General features: G+C 34.6%; 1 protein-coding gene across 10 annotated transcripts in view; it reads left to right on the top strand.

The window, feature by feature from the left end:
* NTRK2 (neurotrophic receptor tyrosine kinase 2) overlaps positions 1 to 21197 on the top strand; it is a 222669-nt gene that overhangs the window by 24961 nt on the left and 176511 nt on the right. For all 10 annotated transcript variants that reach the window (XM_081945225.1, XM_081945224.1, XM_081945223.1 and 7 more), the window contains 4 exons: positions 1336 to 1410; positions 1782 to 1853; positions 6531 to 6599; positions 9407 to 9564. In XM_081945225.1, the coding sequence (XP_081801351.1) occupies positions 1336 to 1410; positions 1782 to 1853; positions 6531 to 6599; positions 9407 to 9564 (374 nt within the window). The remainder of the gene's footprint in view (positions 1 to 1335; positions 1411 to 1781; positions 1854 to 6530; positions 6600 to 9406; positions 9565 to 21197) is intronic.

Here is a 21197-nt window from a genome sequence, read left to right as displayed (position 1 = left end):
TATAATTCTATCCAAACCTTTGCAGGCAACTTGGCTTACCTAAGGTTTTTTTATGTAGTTTTATAAAATGTAAATAGTTTGCTTCTATTCATGAATGTTTAAATACTTTTTATTCTATGTACTTTTCTCTTTTTTACGTAATTTTTTAAATTTTTCCCATTCTTTTTATGGGGGTACTCTGAACAGTTCAGAAACACTAATAATAATAACTGCATTGTTTATTCTTGATTTGGTTTGGCATATGCAAATTAAAAACATTATATTAAAATGGGGATCAAACCAGTTTCTTCTCCATTACTTCTATCATATAGTATACAGAATTTAGGAACTATATTATTATTGACTAGTTATTTGTCCTGTTAACAGAAACAGAGTGCATCAAAAGTATAGTAGATAAAAGCTATGATGGTATAAAATTCCAGAACTGGACTACTAAGATTCCAGTACAGGTGGTCCTCAACTTACCACAATTTGTTTAGTGACTGTTCAGAGTTACAACAGCAATGAAAAAAAATGACTTATGAGCCTTTTTCACATTGATAACTGTTGCAGCATCCCCATGGTCACATGATTAGGATTCAAATGTTTGGCAACTAGATCATTTTTATGACAGTTGCAGGATCCTGGGGTCATGGGATGCCCTTTGGTGACCTTCTGACAAGCAAAGTCAATGGGGAAGTCAGATTCACTTATCAACCTTGTCGCTAACTTAACAACTGCAGGGTTTCACTTAACAACTGTGGTAAGGAAGGTCATAAAACAGGACAAAACTCATTTTAACAAATGTCTCACTTAAGAACAGAAATTTGGGGTTCAGTTCTGATCATAAGTTGAGGATTGCCTGTATAGTGGTTCTTAAACTTTTTGACTGAATTCCCCTTACCTCCATCTTGAATAATGTCATTTCTCTCTCTGTATCCTTATCTCTCCCTCTACCCTCTGTCCCTCTCTCTCTGTCTCCCTCTCTCTTTCCCTTTTACACATACCATCCACCAACAACCATTTATTTTACATAAATGTCTCCACAGTGGCAACCCTATACTGAATCCTTGATTTACAAACAATCTATTACAAATTGCTCCATTACTCCCAGAATATATCCAAGTTACCTGCTTTCATTTTGCAAAGGGCCTCTTAACATATTACAGTATTTAATATGTTTCTGAAAATCTGCCCTTCTGTATCATATTGCAATTGAGGAACAATTTATTTCTCCATTTTCCCATTTCCAAGTCAGACAACTGCTATTTGTACGTCTATTATATAAATAAGAAAATAATAAACTACCATAGTAAAGTTTCTGTCTTCCTCTTTTTTTTTTGTCCTTTTAAATAGCTATATTGCAAACCAGCGGGATTTAGAAAGCATAAATGAAATAGATGTTGGACTGTACACTGGATTAAGAAATTTGTAAGTATATATTTTAATTATGTATATTTAGTATTATAAATTACATATTTTGCCCACTTTGTGTAAGCTTTATAATGGAATGTACTGAGGTCTTACATGGGGCATTGTCTTCATTTATTTCATTTAACAGAAGCAACTTAACTCTGTATATTTGTGGATGTAATTCAGGAAGCTGAGTATAATGAGTAATTATAGCAAATAGAAAATTTTATCACACACATCACAGATGATTGAATTGGGAAATAAAATAACAATTCTTGAACCAAAATGTATTCTGAAATTCCTTGAGCTACATGCTATACTCTCCATAAATAAATGAATGGACAATACATCACTCAATAATTGTAACTTGTGCTTGTGTACTTTTACAGAACTGTGGTGGACTCAGGTTTGAAGTTTGTCTCACGCCAAGCTTTCCTGAAAAATACTAACCTACAGTACATGTAAGTTAAAACCCACTTTATGATTTTAGAACAAGCAGGATAATTTAATTACCAGTGGGGACTTAAAATATTGTCTTCCATACTACATTGCTGGATTCAGGCTTGCGGCTGGTTGCCACTTTGTAAAATCACTTTTGTTGTTCAGTCGCTAAGTCATGTCCAACTTTTCCTGACGCCCATAAACCACCTATCACTGTATACAAGAGCAAAAGGAATCTGGAAAAAGACAAATATAAGTATATAAGTATAATCTTTATTGTCATTGTACTAAATACAACGAAATTGGTTTTAACCTCACTGGTGCAAAATTATAGCAGAAACGCAAAAAGAAAGAAAAAAAAACTAGCATGGAGTGATTGTGGTTGTATTTGAAAGTCTGACAGCCCAAGGATAGAAACTATCTTTAAACCTGTTTGTTCGGCTGGCTATACTTTGATGCCTTCTGCCTGATGGTAGAAGTGCAAAGAGACACTGACCAGGGTGTGAATCATCTCTGAGTATCTTCCTTACTCTGCTCAAGCAGCGAGATCTGGCGATGCCATCCAATGGTTTCTTGTGCCGAATTGATCATTCTCTGTAGGGCCTTCCTGTCCGCAGCAGTTAAACCAACATACCATACTGTAACACAATATGTGAGGACACTTTCTATGGTGAACCGATAGAAAGAGGTCATCAGCCGTTTCCCTTATATTTGGTGTTTAATGTTTAATGTTTCCCTTATATTAGGTGCAAAGGATTTTTTAAAAATGTCTTGGTTATCAGTGATTGCCAATCAGTACGCATCTCTCCCCCAAACAGTATAATACAGTATACCCAGGCACTTCTCCTCCCATATATTTACACACTCAGTTACAAAGGTATTGTGCCCCTTGCAGTGATACTGGGTCAGTGGTGGGTTACAACCGGTATGCCCTGGTATGGGCGTGCCTGTGCCTGCTGGGAGCACTGGGTACTGTTCCAGTATGGTGCTCTGGAGGGCCCACCCGCCTGCCCATGCTCCTTACCAATATTTGAGCTTTTTGACGCTTATGTGCATGGAGCGTACAGCGCCTGTGCGATGCTCTGCCAAGCAGCTGGAGCATCGTGGAGGCATCGCAAGCATCGCAAAAGGTAAGGACGCATGCATGTGTTTGCGCGCGTTCATGTGGTGGACGGCAGGCCCCTTTGTACCAGGACCTGGAACCCACCACTGTACTCAGTATAATCCACTATGAGTTGTTAGGGAATGCAAGCTGGAGGATGTTGTGAATTCCAAAAGCTCATGACTTCATATGGACCTCTGACTGACCACTATAAGAAGATTAAGTTGACTGGAAGGCCCTTTGAACTAATCCAGCAACTCTCTTCTTGCTAAGTATGTATCTGTGTCCTGACCCAAATTCCTCTTCCCATTTGAGAGTATTATAAATTGCTAGAGCTGCACATGGCAGCCAATCAATACATACTCATTTTCCTTTTCTGTTGTTCAAATGACATTTTCAGCAAAATGGTTAGACTGTTTTCTGCCAAACAGATGGCAGTGGACTGTCCAAGTTTAGTATTAGAAGGAATGATGACTGGAAAATATCCAGCTATTTTTGGATACATATTGGAATGTTGTTTTAAATAAAGATGTGATTTACTGATCTTGCTCTTTAATGTAAGTAATTTCAAATAATAGCAAAAGCTAAAGATCTTACATAAGTGACTTTAAAAGTTCTATCTTTAGGGGCAAATAGCTACCAAGGAACTATGTGCTGATTCATTTACAAAATTCACTTCTATAGAAATATCTCATCCATTAGAAAAGAGGAGGATATTGGATGAATGCAGAGGAAAGCAAAGGATGGAAGAAATGTTGTTTTGACTATCAGCTGTCCAAGATTGTTGTGACAGTATGTGCTGTGCAAGCTATTCCACTGGCTATTGGAGGGTATATGTATAGCTCTGTGTGTGTGTGTGTGTGTGTGTGTGTGTGTGTGTGTATCATTTGGAAAAGTATGTTTTCTTAAAAAAACATTGCCTTGTTGAGATATGCGTTAATTTACATTCATATAGCGATAATGTACATTAATAATTTCCCTGTGTCTTCTCTTAACAAGAATTTGGCACGTTTATGATTTAGAAACTTTCTTTTTTTAGAAAATAAACATAAGGCATAAATTATATGAATGTCCAGTTTTTTTTAAAAAGAATATTTGGGCTTTAATCAACTCATATCAGATCTCTTTAATTACATTTAAAATCCCTTTAAAACAGATATGCTACAATATAAATAATTCAAAAATATCAGTACTAATACATCCACCAACCTCAGTAGTATCAAATTCTAAAGAACTTTAAATAAAGTATTTTATAAACATATTTGCCTTTTTTCCAGTTACCCAGGTGAAAGTTATGTAGACAAAATGGCTGTTTTAACTGATGTATGATTATAAAAATCAGTAATATTGTAAACAAAGTAAATTAAATATTCCATAGACACTACCTAAATGTAAACTCTAGTATCAGAGCAACATCTAATGGAAAAATCTGAAAATCTTTTCTATATTTTCAAAAAGGATCACTGCATCTTGCTGTATATTCTTCTATTGTGCAGACATAATAAAGAATATTTTCTATTATTTTTGTTACTTATGCATAGGCTGGGCCATGGTATCTTAAGAGGAAAGTGTCACCAAGACATTTTATTGACATTTCATTGGTCTGCTTTGGTGTTCCTGCAATATTAAGATAACACAAATATATGTCCTAGAGCAGGGGTGTCAAACTCAATTTCATTGAGGATTAGGGCTAGGGTTGCATCAGGGTTGTGTTTGACCTTGGGGGGCTGGGTGTGTGTATGACCAGGGTAAGCTCCATTTTTTGCCCTGATGGCTTCCTGCAACCCTCTGCCAGTGAAACCTGAACCCTGTTTTCTCTGGCAGAGGCACCATGGGCCAGTCCTTTGCTGTTTCCAGGGTGGATCTAAGCACCCGTGGGCAGGATTTGGCCTGTAGGCCTTGAGTTTGACACCCCTGTCCTAGAGGGAATAATGCAATTTCTGTTTGCAGAAGAAAAAGGATAATGATAAGAAGGAAAAAGTTTTCTGATAAATAACAGATAGAGAAGAGCACTGGGTTAGGTCACCTGTAGCTAAGGCAGCTGTTGGTGTAGCTTTAGATTAACCTTATTGTCCATGTAAGTTAAATAATCAATTCACATGAGAAATGTATCTTGACAAAACATGTCATTATAGCTTTGCCATAAATACTTCAGTGCAAACAGATTATCTCACTACAAATATGCTATGTTCACCAATAATTGGGCATTCTGACTGAGAATTCTGCAAATTATAGTCAAAAACATCTGGCCACTAGAGTGGTAAAGGTTAACAATTACTTTTAAGCATTTTACTCTCTTTAAGATGTAAAACAAAGAGAAGCTTTTATTTCTGTTTTCAGCTAACAATATTGCTCATAACATGGAATCCTAGAAACATTAGTTAATTTTCAGTATACTTTAGAGTAGGAATGGGCAACTCATTACTTCTATGTATTTCCCAAATGTCTTTTCTTCCGTCCACATTGATTACTTTGCTGAAATTTGGTGGCAAATCAAAAATGGGAGAGGCATGGCTTCCAATTGTTTTCCAGAAGAATTAAAAGAATTAAAGAAGAAAAGGGTGTTTTACAATAGACTTTAAGAAAGTAAGATGTACATATACACAAACCCCAATGAAACACCTGTCTAACCCCCCCCCCCCTGTTCTCCTGCTCCATTAATGTGCTATTATTTTGTCATGGATGAGTTCAGAAAATTTTCTACCAGGGACATAATGGTAATGCTGCACACTATTACTACACTTTTTAGTATGTATTTTATTGGATATTTGACATCTTCACATAATTGGCCCTGGTGTAAAACAGAATGCAGGAAACTACTGTTGTATACTTGGGGTAGGTGGATCTGGATTGAAAACAAATCAGACAAGCACCACTTGGCAACATTTCTGATTTTTATTGTGGCACAGAGCCTATTATCTTATTCAGTGAGCATATATTTCCTATGGAAAATAAAAAGAAAGGTGCGGCTAGTCAGGGAATCTTTATATTTTGTCCAATTTAAATATTCTTTAGTAAAGGAGTGCCTCCCACAGTGTATGCGATCATGTGAGTATAGTCAAGAGCAAGAATGCATTTGATTTTCATTATAATGGAAGATGCTAAAGTGTATTGCAATATAATACGGTAAATGCTTAATTGAACTGAAAGGCTTAATGATTTCATGTTACCATTTTTCCATGATGTTTGCTGTGAACGCATAGTTTAAAAAAGTATTTCTAAAAAGTCTGCGATTGAGTTGTTTGGGATATAGTTAGGGTTTGGAAAAGTAAAACCTTTGATGTAGGATCAAAGACGATATGGTAAACATCTATTTTGCTTATGAATAAATTGAGCATTTAGTCAACATCTGAGAACATCTTTGGAGTAAAACTTAATCCAATGTTTTTTTCCCTTCACTTGAAATGAACTGTTTTAAGGTACATGTTGCAATCAGTGTTTATATGTGCCCAGTCTAGATGTCAAGCTATGATACAATCTGTATCAGTTTTGGAGATCATCAGCAGGAGTTGTTTGACAGAGTTTAACTTCCTGGGATGTGTCTCTCAAAACTCTCTTGTTTCCTCATTTTAATTATGACACTGTTTCTTTACAGTAACTTCTCCAGAAATAAGCTTTCAAGTTTGTCCAGGAAGACTTTCCGCCATCTGAATTTGACAGATCTGTAAGTAACTGCTTTTCTGAAAAATCAAGTTTATTGTTATAATGAATGTTATTAGCATTTTTACAGAATTTTAGTCTTTAGATTCCAGCAAGAAAACATTTAAAGTAAAATTTGTTTTACAGTACTGTGTGTTTTAATATGTGTGTTGGGTGTATGTGTGTATTTAACATATGGGACACAGTCCAGGGAACATATAGTTGAAGTTCTCTTGCGGCTACTAAATTACTATCAGTCCAGGTAAACCAAGAACAATCCATGATTGTTGATTGAAGATATAGGTAATCCTAGGATTCCAACCACCAATTCAATGTCTGTTCAAAGGTTCAGTGGTGCTGAATTAGTGGTACTTATGATTAGTCCTTGAAGTTTTACTGTTGCAGCCCCAGAACAGGCACATGACTTGTGTGGTGGGCCACGAGCTTGCACTTATGAAGTTTGCAATATCACATGATCACCATGGCTGAGAAAGTTAATGGGAAATCTGGCAAGGAAGGTTGCAAAACATCCCTGTAAGTCACTCCTGCTCCCTCTTCTTTTTCTCCTGAGTATCCACATTACTGAGTAAGGGATTCCAGGGATCTCATACTCTATAGTGCACCCTCTTGTCTGCACTACATAACTCAGATCCACCTGGCCAAAATCTGCACTGTGGCACTTACCCTCTATTTGCCTGGTTGAACTCGTACGGGGCCAAAGCATGCACCTCTCTGCAGCATTCACTCCCCCCTGCATTTTGTTGCACAATGGCACCACCAGTGTACCCACTGCACTCTGTAGTTGCTCACCTTCCTACTGAGCTACACTCATGCCACCCTGCAATACCCACTGACCGCTTGTCTATCTGCACTTGTGCCATATTGCAACACCTACTTTCTCGCCTGGCCATTCTCTGTTGACTATCCATCTACCCAGTTAAAAATAACAAAAATTGGGGTGGTAGAAATCAATCTGGAAATCTATAGAAATTCATGGGGAGTCATCTTGCTAGATTGTTTTCTGTTTCTGACCAGAACTAGCATGGTGCCTATTTAATATATTTAAATTTTAAAATTTGCTCCTTGTCCCAGAAGGATCAGAATCTGCCTGTAAGTTTGATAGTTAAAATTCTTCCTTTCTTTCATTAGTCACAATACCAGGCCTGTTATATACCAAATCCACCCTTTTTTCCTTGCACAACAGAAATGTTATTGTTTACTGTATTGCTACAGTTAATTTCACAAGTGTCATATTTATCAGAGAGGAAGATATTTTTCCTAAACAGTTGGAAATCAAAGCATATTCATATAGGCCAATATTGTTATGATGTAGTTCCCACTCTTTTCTAATTAAAGTGTAATTGAGCTGAGATCTGAGATTGTTTGGTAGTTGTATATTTATACTGAGGTCTACATGCTTTTTTTTCTCCTACACACCATTGAAAGCAACTATTGTTTCTCCAAAACAGGTGGAAGTAGTCTGCTTAACATTTCCAATATATTAGCATAAATTTGTCAAACCTACAAAACTCTCTCTTTGATCTGAATATTTATTTGAGCTGATCTACTCAGACAGCTTCGAAAATATCTGAACTGCTGTGAATATTCTATGAGATTACATTGACAGAAGGATCTGGAAGACCAAATCAAATGTTCTGCCTGTAGATTGTTATAATTAATGCTGCATTCTTTCATCTTAATAAAATGTCTTAGGGGCAACAAGTGGTACATCAATGAATTAGCTCTTGAAATATAGGTTATGCTTTTATATAATGTTCCTTGCCTGAGCCAGACATCTGGACTTTTTGCTGTTTCATTTTATTCTAGCTTCTTTATACATTAAGTACAAGAGATACTTTAAGTACCTAATTAAACAGGCTTTCCTGGACGTGTTAATTTTAACTGGGTAATAAAGATTCCATTTTAATTCCTCAGTGTGAGCTTATATATTCTTCTAAACTTAGAGCCCAGTATTTGTTGTTGTAGTCTTAAATATTACTTAAGCCATTTTTGCATTCGTTCCAAGGGTTTCATAGATGACTTCTCTTTTCAAGTCTCTGCATCTTTTGCTTGAAATATATTGCTGTGATGTTTGACCATAAGGGGGAGCTCAGTTTATCCACAATAATAGAAAACATCTAAACTGTATTATGGGACACTGTACACTGAGAATTAAATATGATTCTTGTTCATGGTTCAGAATAATTTTTTTCCTACTGAATTGAAAAAAATGCCATTCTTTTCTTCCCAGTCAAAACTAGATTTTTGAGCTTTTCAAACCTGATTCTCTCCAAATGTGTCTAAACTAGCAACACTGGCTAAGAATGTTAGGAATTATAGTCCTAACACGTTTAGAGGGGATCAGATTGTAGACTAAACTAGATAAATGGATTAGAACTATTTTGGGCAAAATCAAACAAAGACGGTTTGGGACCTCATTTTAGAAGGGGCATCCCCTTTCACACAGATGCAAAAGGGAATATATTCTAATCCAATGAATTTGATCTGTCAGGAAGTACTATTTTATTGATATATAGACTTAGCTGATTAGTAGATTAAAGCTCAGGAGCCACCATGCAATGCCAATATTGTATTTAAACAATCAGTGGAAAAATAAATACATTGTTTGGACAGGAATGAAAAGTGTTCTCCTCTTAACCTAATTGTGGGCCAGAATAGTGACAAGTGTGATCCAATATGCTTTTATCTGCTGTTTTTGTCACCGTTTAGACCTGTCTAGTCTTATTTTAAGGTGTCTTTGATTTGTGAACTATTATTTGAGGGATTTTTTTCTTAAAAATTCTGATATAAGTCTATTTGTTGTTGTTGTAGGACTTTAGATGGCAACCCTTTCAAGTGTTCTTGTGATATTATGTGGATCAAAGTATTCCAAGAGACCAAGTTTCCAAAAGCAGAAACTCAGGATTTTTACTGCATAAATGACTACAACCAGAGGATATCTCTGCTGGAGAAGCCAGTCCCAAACTGTGGTAAGGCACCTTTATGAAAATAAATAATATCTATATTTAAGCTGTTAAAAATGAGTACAAGAGATTAAGCTCTACCTCTGTGTAAATATCATTAATTTTGGTAGAACCTCATAGAAAGTTTAATGGATTTTCTTATATTAAAAACAAGTTTTAGTTTTGATTGGGAGATACATAAATCCTATTTCAAGACAACTCTTGCAGTCATATGCAGCGCGCTTAGATGGAATTATGATTAATAGGATTCAGGCATGATTTTCTGTCTGAAATAATTCCCTGACTTTTATAATTTTTAAATTTATTTTAGTGATACACATATCCCCCCCAAATGTATTCTTATTTCTAGTTTATCTAATGAAGTGTTCTTTCTATTATAAGAACATTGAAAACTGTTCATGTCCTGTTATTCTATAAATAAAACTGTTGGTTAAAACTGGAACAGATAATTTTAAGTTGAATGAACTCTAGATCTGTTCCCACTTCCGAAAGTTTTGCTTAAAAAAATATAATTTTAAACATTTCAAAAATCACAAAATTTTCACTTGCATCTAGAATGAAGCAAGCTATTTATCTGAGCAAATAATCTGGTATGTAATGGATTGTGCTGTGATTCAATTCATGGAAAGTTCTTGTTGGTGGAAAGAGAAACAATTTTCACTGATTCTTCTCTCTGTTGCATTTCCATAAAAATATATGCTAGAGAATTGCTAACCATCCCAAACAATGAGTGGGTGGCGATTTTGGAGATTATGATGGGAGGGAGAAATTGACAAAATGCGTAAAATTTATTTCTATTAGTGGAAGGAAAATGTTGTATCTAAGGGTCACATACATTTATCTCTTGTGCTTTCTGTCATTTACGATGTAAAAATGGAAAAATCCTGAATGCCATGTGGCTTTTTGCAGGCTTGTTTATGGTGCTTGATATTCAGTCTCCTGTTTTCCTTTCCTTGCATTATAATTTGTGTCAATGGACTTGCACCTTCTTTTTTCTTTCCTTTGCTACTTTTTCTTATTAAAATAATTGAGGAGAGTATTTATATTGCATATTGGAGCATTAATGTGTAGAATTTCATCTTGAGGCATCATCTTGAAAAGGTTTAAGCTTTACTTTATTACCCTTTTAAAATGAATTACACTATACATATTTTATATTTATCTTTGCTTCTGATCCAACAGGGAGTAAAATTTAAGAGATGTATTTAGAGATGGTATAATTTTGATGGTCTGTGTGATATTGTCTGAAGAATCTTTCTAAAAGATGTAAGTTTGGCACAGGGTAGAAGGAAGACACAATTGATCCAATTCTGTGGATCAATGCAACTGACAGACATGAAACCTAAGCCTTACAAGCTTTGAAAGACAAAAATCCATAAGGAAATTTCTCTGACATCTGCCGGTTTGAAACCATATTATTTTTAGTACTTTATTACAAGATTTCTGGATAAAGTCTTTGTCTAACCAACGAGTCCTGTGGTGCTTTAATTACTAGAATAGCTTAGGTTAACCATGATAACATTTTATTGCCTAAAAAATACCAGATGAATCAAAGCATTTGGCTTTCATCCCCCTCCACAGTGATTCGCATTATGTATTTTTTCTTGTTTGGTAAAAAAATTCTGTTTAGCTCTGCTTCTTGGCAATAGTCAGATTAGAATTATTTAGCCATATGGTATTATGGTCAAGGTTAGATGAATCAGTTTTGGGGCTTCTGTTAAAATGTATTTTGCCAGTAATTTTGATAATATGATCCTTAAAACATATACAACTATAGCTTGAAAAAAATGGTACCTGTTTATTTCAGTACCAAAAATGACAACTTTAAAATAAGGATGTCATTGAGCATTTTTAAATTAAGCACAATATCATTTAGTATAGAACAGATGAATTTTACATAGGGTCAGACCATTGTTCAGGATTTCTGGATTGCTTTGGATTTCTGTAATTCAAATTATACTGATTCCTAATGCAAGGAATAAACATTGATCCCATCACTGACATTGTGGTGAGGACTGTACTACTCTTTGCTGTTGAAATATCAACATCAAGAAGAAATGCTGCTTTACTTAAACTAGGCTTAATATTTATATGTATACTCTTTAAAGATTTTCTTCTATTTTTGTTATGGTGAGGTAGTATAGTAGAAGTCATGTGTTGATTTACCTATCTACATGCCTGCCTGCCTGCCTGCCTGCCTACCTACCAGTGGTGGGTTTCTAATTTTTTTACTAACAGTTCGTGCATGCTCGTGTGGGTGGGTGGATGGGCAAACCACCCACTACCGGCTACTACCGGTTTGCCCAATCTGGGCTGAACCCGGAGCAACCCACTTCTGCTACCTACCTGTTTGAGAAAAGATACTAAGGGTGCTGTGCTATTAAGGCAAAACTAATCATTTTCCCTCACAGGCTCAGACTCCTCACCTATTATATAAGAGACAATAGAATTTATTTACACAGATTTGTATAAGGTTTATAATTGGGAGGGATATAAATATAGATTAGGTATATTTCAGTATACAAAAGTTAACTTGTACTATTATGAATATTTCATTCTTTAGTATATTCTTCCTTTTAATTTTGTATCTTTGTTTCTCATGGGAATCCGTTACAATTGCAGCTGCCAAGGGCTTTGTTTATAAATTTCAAATATACAAGGACAAATTTTTCATCTTATGATGCTCTTTCTTGGGAGCACTTTATAAGACAGAGATATTTTAGTTCTCATAACTTCACTACACAGACCTGCCATAATCTAATTATCCATATTAGACATCTAAACAAACCCTCTCCTGCCCAAATTTAAACAGTGTTTAAAACCAGTGCTTCTAATTATTTCGCTTAAGAAAAAAGTAACAACAAAGTAATCTAACTGAGGAGCATGGAAAATTTAAATGACAATCACACACATGTTTATATGAGAGTTCCTGGGTTTATGGATCATACTGAATGTGAAGCCCCAAGCCCCAATGTCATATGTAATCCTCAGGGATTTCCAAATTGTCACCAAACTGACAGGAAGTAAATATTACAGGAAGTAAAAATGATCAGATACATGACGGGAGACATAATCAAATTAACTATTTTAATTTTAATTACATTTAGTTTTCATCCTAACTCTTATCCCGTAATGTTGGAGTATAGTCTTTAGCCTGGAAATATGTCCATACCATGATCTAAGAATTAATTACAGAAGTTTAATATATAAAATCCAGCTATTGTGGTTCAAAAACCATGATTTATTATGTTGAGTCATTGCAGACAAATGTGCTTTAATTAATAAAGTGTAATTAAAGAAATAGTGGCTTATTATATATTATCTGAGGACAGGTAATGAGGCTTCCTATTCGCTAGCTCTGTAAAACAGACTTTTCTGTTTTTCTGTTTAGTATCTAATATATTATTTCTAGTTTTTTTAAAAAAATCCTGTTTTGTGGAAGCAGATTTCTTTTTATCTGATTGTCTACTGAGAAAGTTTGCCTCAAGAGATTTTAAACACTTTTTTTGACATTATAATTTGGCTTCACTGTTAAAAATCAATATTGCTGCACAATAGGGAAAAGTGCGTAGTCTCTTTTTTAATTCAGTAGCTATATTTCTCATTTATTTATTTATATCATTGCTAATCTCATATGTATGATATATGTAATGTATGTATGTCAGTTTTCCCTAGTCCTCTCCTGGTTTCACCTAATTCATGTGCAGTTTGTGCTTGCCTTCTTCCAACTTATTCACTTTCCCCATAAGGCTGAGAAATTAGACTAATGGAAAGTATGGGAAAATGCTTTGTGAATATGAAAGCAAAAGTGGTTGTGAATGTGAAAAATTCATATAAGGAGTTATAAATATTGTGAGAATAAAGTTATTGTATAATATGTAAAAAGACAAAAAGTAAGGTGCAGAGAGCAAGGAATGGTAAAGTTTTAAGAGACCAAAATGAAGTGGATCAGAAAACAGGGGAATGAAAAATAAAAGTGATGAAATGATGAGATAAAATTAGAAGGAGGAAATTCCAGAAGAAGTATTTTATATTTATAGTTTATAGGGAGATGATAGCAAAATGCCAAAAAGTAAAATTAAAGGCTGTATAACTGTTATGCCTAAGATAAATGTACAAAAACAAGTCATAATTGCTGTGAGAATGTTGATAACAGTTAAAGCTCAGGAGTAGATTATATAACTGGAGAAATGTCCACATATGAATGCAATTTGTCTATGGAGTGGCTGTGTCTATCTTGCTTAACATGATATGAAAAACTGCATCTGGGTTTAACAATTGGAAGAATTGTTATTGTTCCTTGATACAAAAGGAAAGCTAACAAATTGAATGTAAGAATTACAGGGAGACTAGATTGTTAAGTATGCCTGAGAAGATGTTTGACAGATTTCTGATTGAAACTGTGGAAGAGGTCACACTGAGCAAAACTTTGGGAAGTACAGTGTGATTTTGTGCCAAGTAAAGTACGTAAACTAGGTTTTTGTTTTCAGGAAGTCATTGAAACAACATGATAATTTCTGTGGCTTACAGTTTTTTTACTGCTTTTCTTTCTTTTGTGTAGTGTTTTTTACGCCAAATGGAAAATAACATGATGTGTATTTATGTCTCCGTGTAGCAGCAGTATGGATATTTATGTATCTTTATCTTGATCAAAAAGATTATAGTTTGGACAAATCTTTTTCAGTACAGGAGTCCTCAACACAGAACCATTAATTTAGTGACTGCTCAGAGTTGCAACTGCACAGATAAAAGTGGCTTACAAGTGGACCTCACACTTACATCAGTTGCAGCATCCCTTTGGTTACGTGATGAAATGGCTCAGTGGCTAAGACGCTGAGCTTGTTGATTAGAAAGGTCGGCAGTTCGAATCCCTAGTGCCGCATAACGGAGTGACATTACTTGTCCCAGCTTCTGCCAACCTAGCAGTTCGAAAACATGTAAAAATGCAAGTAGAAAATTAGGGGCCACCTTTAGTGGGAAGGTAACAGCGTTCCATGCGCCTTCAGCATTTAGTCATGTCAGCCACATGATCACAGAGATGTCTTCAGATAACGCTGGCTCTTTGGCTTTGAAACAGAGATGAGCACCACCCCCTAGAGTCGGGGATGACTAGCACATATGTGCGAGGGGAACCTTTACCTTTAAACCCACATGTATTTGATGATTGCAATGTTCCAGGGTCATGTGATCACCATTTGTGATCTTCCCAGGCAGCTTCTGACAGAGTCAATGGGGGAAGTCAGATTTATTTAATAACCGAATGATTTACTTAACAACTGCAGAGATTTACTTAACAATCCTGTCAAAAAGGTCATAAAATCAGGTGCAACTCATTTAATTACCACCTTGCTTAGCAATGGAAATTCTAGTCCCAATCATAGTCAAAACTTGAGGACTAACTGTATTTCCTGTTCAAAATTTTATATTTTAATGAAGTCCATGTTTAAAACTTCTTGTTGCAGATTATTCCACTGTTGTTAAAAATCACTCTGAAATCAAGTTGTCTTGCATGAGATATTTCCCCCATTCCTAGTACTTCTTCCTTCTCTGACATAAGCCTTCTGTAAATTTTCATTGATATCCTATCTTCATTTTTTTGCTAAATAATTTTCTAAAGCCGAACCTTTGCACTTTGCTATCTTGACTAAATATTAAAATGATCAGGCTGGAACTAGCGATGTGTAAAATCCCCCTGGTCTGAAGATAGAGGGGGCTGTTAGGTCTTCGAATAGATGGAAGATTTATCAATTTGTACAATGCCTTGAGATATAATTTACTTTAAACCAGAATTATAACTCTTTTAGACAAGTTCCCATGAATATGACTGCAAGTCTTGCTGCAAGAATAAAATTAATTCCAATGGGATCTTATTTTATCATGTACATTCAGAAACCTAAGATGGGTTGAGAACATCACTTCAAAATATTATCTTTGTCTCTAGGAGTTTAACTAGTAACTTAAATCCCCCAATAAATTTTGAATTGTAACAATAAGATTTTGAAGGATACACTTAAGCCAAACATTGATTTGTTGGAAATATTGACAGTAATATTGACCATATGTTTTATATACTACATATGGTTCACATGTTACAGAGATTATGCTTTTATACATTTTAATTAAAAAAACCCACTATACTCCAAAATTGCTTAAAAATAAAATCCATTACACTTGAATTCATAAGCCCATCTAGTTTTTCATGACCCAATGCTTTATGTCATGAAAATATGGTTCTATACATTTTCCAAATCTTGGAAACAATACTGAACAATTTGAATATCAGCCTATGAAAAAGTATGTATATATATTATGGCATAGAACTCTTCATTGTTCATATTGAAATCATTATAGTTATCTCTGCCTTTCCAATCCATTTTTGAGCATTTACACCTCCCCTTTCCCCTAATTGTGGATTGCTCTAAAGCTTTTGGAACCATTATAAGGTTACTTTAAACCCAAGACTTTTATATAATAGGAGCCTGAAAGGAAGACTTCTTTAAATTCAAGATATCCTCCTGCCAAAAAGAATCTAAATTTTAAAAAGTCTCCATTGCCTTAGAATCTAAAAAAAAATTCTTCTTCATTTTAAGCTATACTGATTTGGAGGAAAAAAATCATTGTTATTTCAGGTAAATATAATAAATGAGACATATCATATAATTTCTTTCCTTACCAGTAGGTGGCAAGATCCCACAGAAACTTTCCCATCTGGACTGCCTTGATAAGATTCTGTGACGAAGGCAATGCAGCCTAATAGTCAGGGTTCATCTTAATAAACACTTTGCTCTCAATATCCTTTCCTCTTTTAAAAATTTAGAAACCCCCCCCTCCCCAAGTTTTTGTTTGTGTGGATTATATTTATCGATATTTACCGTATGAAAAATTAAAATATATGCATTTGTATAATACTTATGTATTGAATCAGATAACGATAACAATACTAAAACCGCTAGATATTAAATAATTTTAATGAAATATTGTTCACTTTTGAACAAATAAACATAACAATGAGAATGGTGACATTGTTTTAGATCTTTGCAAATATCTCCAACATGTGGCAAATAATTTTGATTTTGCAGATTAGATCTTGAAGGACCCCCAGGTATTCTCAAACCAGACTCTAGATTAAAATGCAATCTTAAAAAAAATATTGTTAAAGTCTAGGCATAGACATGAACAACATATACAGAGTCATTTTAAGGCTTCAATAAATTCAAATATACTGGAATTTGGCACTTTCAACCAGAATAATATACTACTTACTATTCACGGCATGAAAATAAAAAAGGAATGGTTTTGGTTTGATGCAGAAGTGAAGGAGCTTGATGAATTTTGTAGTCAAGTTTGATTTGAAATGACAAAACATGCAAGTGAGATGTGCTACTTGTGGTTGGAGAGTTGCAAGTAGTAAGGATAAAAATGTAGTCGGACTATATGCCTTAGAAAATAGAAACAAAGCAGGAGAACAGCTTATAATTTTTTAACAAACTAATGATTTCTTCATTGCTATCACATTCTTCAACATTCCAAACAGTACATTTATACATACATGGACATAACCAGATAGAGCACACAGAAATAAAAAATAATATATAATTAACACAAGGAATTGAAGAGGTAAATTATACCTCACCACAAAACTGTGGCGAGAGGCTAAATAGGTGTAGTGTCACCAGGCTAGGAACTATAAAACTGTGAATTCTATTCCTGTGGCTCCTGCCTTAGGCATATGAGCTGGCTTAGTGACTTTGGGCCAATCATTCTCTCTCAGCCCTACCTACTCACAGGATTATAGTTGTGAGGAAAATACGAGGCAAAAGGAGTATCAAATATGTTTACTGCCTTGAGTTGTTTATAAAAGATAGCAAAGGCTGGATTAAAAAAATCTCAGAAATGGGAAGGAACAAATTGTGAACAAAGTCAACTAGCTATCAATACAATCTTGAGATATATCAACTGTTATCTAAGAAAACATCAGTGCTGCTTTGACGTCTTGGACTCATTGATAGTGAACCAGAGGAACTGTGGAATTAAATCAAAGGTATTTTTGAGGATGCATGTGAAATGAGATTACCCCTCAATATAGAATAAAGCAAACTGGGTGGCAGAACAGAGAGTGAATATTGCCCAGAGGAGAAGACAAGACAAAGGAAAGAAAAGTGTGATTTCAAGAAAACACTTAACACAGAATTTCAAAAACCTGTTAGAAGAGACAAGAAATAGTAAAGACATTGAAAAGACAGTCACATAAAAACAAGGAAAGTCATCCAAAAGATTTCCTAACTCAGGAGATTGCAACCTTGAATTGATAATATTAAGAGACATCAGTGAATAGATAATAACCGAGTCAAAAAAGATCCAACAAAGAGGATTATGCTGAAATTCTGTACAATAGCGATATCAACATCTAAGATACCTTAGATAATATTCCCTACTTATTTTTTTTTAATCAGGGAATACTTGGAAGAACGGATGAAAAGTTTCATCCCTGTTTCTTTTCCTGTTTATAATAAGGAAAGGAGTCCCTGCGGATTTTATTCTGCTAGTCATTGCCAACTGTAAGGGGCGGAGCTCATCTCTTTCCATTCCTTTTTATAATACTCCCTCCCTGTTTACAGTACTACATCCCTGTTTATAATACTGATTGTAAATTATCTTTGGTTATTTATAGGGCATTATTTTGTTAAAATAAAAATAGAAGAATTTTAGAATGATTGTGAGGAGGTCTAGATTTGAAGGGTAATAGTGATTTGGAATATACATTATGTAGCTTCTGTCAGGTACACCTTAAATCAGATACATAACTTCCTAAGATTATATTTTATATTTTCCTAAGATAAACACTCAGAATCACATTTTGCTCTTTCAACACAGATCCATATACATCCATAATACTGATAGGGAAAGTTATCTATAAATAATAAAAAAATTCCAGATGAGTGGAAGGCTTCTCCACAGATTTTGGATGGAGAATAAATATCCACCATATTCACGTGGTTTCTTTATGTACCCATCAACATCAGCTCCAGTGAGCTTGCTGTCCTCTGCAAAATATATTCTGACCTGAAAAATTCACTTAATGATTCTTATTATATAAATGACAACAATAGGGAACAAATGTTAGCTGAACTTTGCTGTTCCCAAAAAGCTAAATAGAGTTGAATTTAGGTGTATCCTTCCTTGTATAGGAAACCCCTTGGAAATTCAAAGGCTTGAGTCAGAGAAGCTGAGAATAAATAATAGATAAAAGCAGTGACAAACTACTTCTGTATTGTTGTCAAGAGTACTACATGGATATGTTCACGTAGTCACTGGGAATTAAACCCAACTCAAGAAAATTTGTATTGTATTGATGCACTAAATTCAACCTTGTTATAAGAGATGCACATAATCTGAAATTATGAAACGGAGCCATAAATATTTTTTTGTCTTCAGATAGACAACCTGCTTTGATTTATAGGATTTTTCTTACCATTGTGGCAGCAAAGATCACATTAGAATTTCCCATTTTTTAAAATCAAATTGTAGTTTCCCAAAATATTCATATGTGAAAAAATTAGTTAGGTTTTTCATTTAGGGAAACAAATGAGCTTTGTTTATGGATCATGGATCATGATTATGGATCATGATTGAATTATTTTCTAATTATTTAATTTAAGAATAATTTCTGATTTAAACAATAGTTTTCAACTGTTAATTGAAAAAAGAATTTTTAAAAATGTTGTACTTGTGTCTTACTAATTATACTGTACTGAAGAATGAGGGACTGTGGAGGCATATTAGCTAAAAATCATCTGAGATCACTGCTTTGGCTGATTTTAGAAACTTGAATAGGATGGAACCTAATTAATATATGAAGTATTAACCAGAAAATTCTAAATCAGTTTTTCTAGAAAGATTCTAGAAATAAATAATGGCAAACCACCACTTTTGTATTTTTACTAGAATGATTCCATCAATAATTCCATGGAGTCACCAAGATTTGAACTTGACTTATGAGGAGATTTTGATATACTGTTGTGTATATCACACCAAAGTACTAATAATAGCTGGCATTATGTCTAAGTTAACTATGCAAGCCTCTTCAGTAATGCCAAATGCTTTATGCAAAGTGGCCTCTGAATGAGGGTATACAAAAACAACTAATATCTTATGCAGCATTTCTATATTTAGAGACGTTCTCTCCTGTTGTCAAAGTCAAACCAATTAGTATGCAATCCCACTCTTCATTACTTGGGTGTATATAGTTTGCAGTGTTACTTCTAAGTAGATAATATGCTATTTGCTTTGTGCAGTTGCAACCATGGAGATATTTCTGTGTAATTCACCTTATTGTATTAAAATATTCACACAATAAACCAAGTTCAAAAATATATTTAGCACTAGGATTTTAATGGATGTTTTGTTTAATTTTGCTTTTGAGACTTTGTCCAGTATTCCAGTTATTGAAAGCTTTGAGGCTATAATAAATGCAGAGTTTTCTTCCAGTTTCGATAACTGCCAATCAAAGCTTTGTGATGACATGATATGCCTCATTGAGTGAATTATAGCTTCCTTATTAGAACATATCAATATCATATTCTTTAAAAAATCTGAGACCAATAAAAATACTTATGGGAAAAATTATCTATGAAAGATAATCTATCCTTGTAATATAGGAAGAAAAAAGATTTGCTATTTTATAGACATTAAGCGGTGCTTGAGCATTTTAAAATATATTCAATTATTATGATTGCATTTTAAAAGCCCAATAAACTCACCTGTGATTTTTCAAAACAATTGTTGGTTTTGAGCCGTGGTGGCACAGTGGTTAGAGTGCAGTACTGCAGGCTGCTTCTGCTGATCACCGTCTGCCAACAGTTGTCAGATCGAATATCACAAGGCTCAAGGTTGACTTAGCCTTCCATCCTTCCGAGGTTGGTAAAATGAAGGCCCAGATTGTTGGGGGCAATATGCTGACTCTGTAAATCACTTAGAGAGGACTGTAAAACACTATGAAGTGGTATATAAGTCTAAGTGGTATCGCTATTGTGACACTATCAAGCTGGGAAAATCAGTCTAGAATGGATTTTTTAAAAAATAGCTTGGGTTTAGGCATACTTTTTAGAGGACTGGTTGAGTTAGAAACAAATACAAGCTTGGTTCTATCAGAACTCTTTTTTTGGCTGATAGTGGCAGCTGCGGCAAATACAAACTCTTGTTATAGAAATCTGAACAGCAAAATGCCAGCCTCACCCTGGATCCATAGTACATCCATTTTGAGTAATAGGTTTGCCCACAGCTGTCAGTCGTCTGGTTTTCAAAATGTTAAGTGCATCTAGTTATTAACTTGTGAGCTTGCATATATATATTTTAAAAAATAAGCCTTACACATTTCAATACTTCTCACTTCTGTCTCAATCACACCTTTGCATAAATGAACTTGAAATAGACTCTTGAAAAGTTACATAATTGTTCAGTAGGGTTCAGAGTATTTTATGAATGTGAAGTAATAAATGTACAGTACAAAAAAGAGTGTAAGTTTCCACAGTTTGGAACATCTATGATTACACCTTCTTTCTATTGTAACTTAAAAGTTTCTGCTGGTTTTGTCTGCCCTGAATTTTGAGCATCTCTAGACTTTTTAGTGCAAATTGACC

This window comes from Natrix helvetica (assembly GCF_964273705.1).
Source record: "Natrix helvetica genome assembly, chromosome: 2".
NCBI classification, from domain to species: domain Eukaryota; kingdom Metazoa; phylum Chordata; class Lepidosauria; order Squamata; family Natricidae; genus Natrix; species Natrix helvetica.
This window is presented reverse-complemented; position numbering and strand designations above follow the sequence as displayed.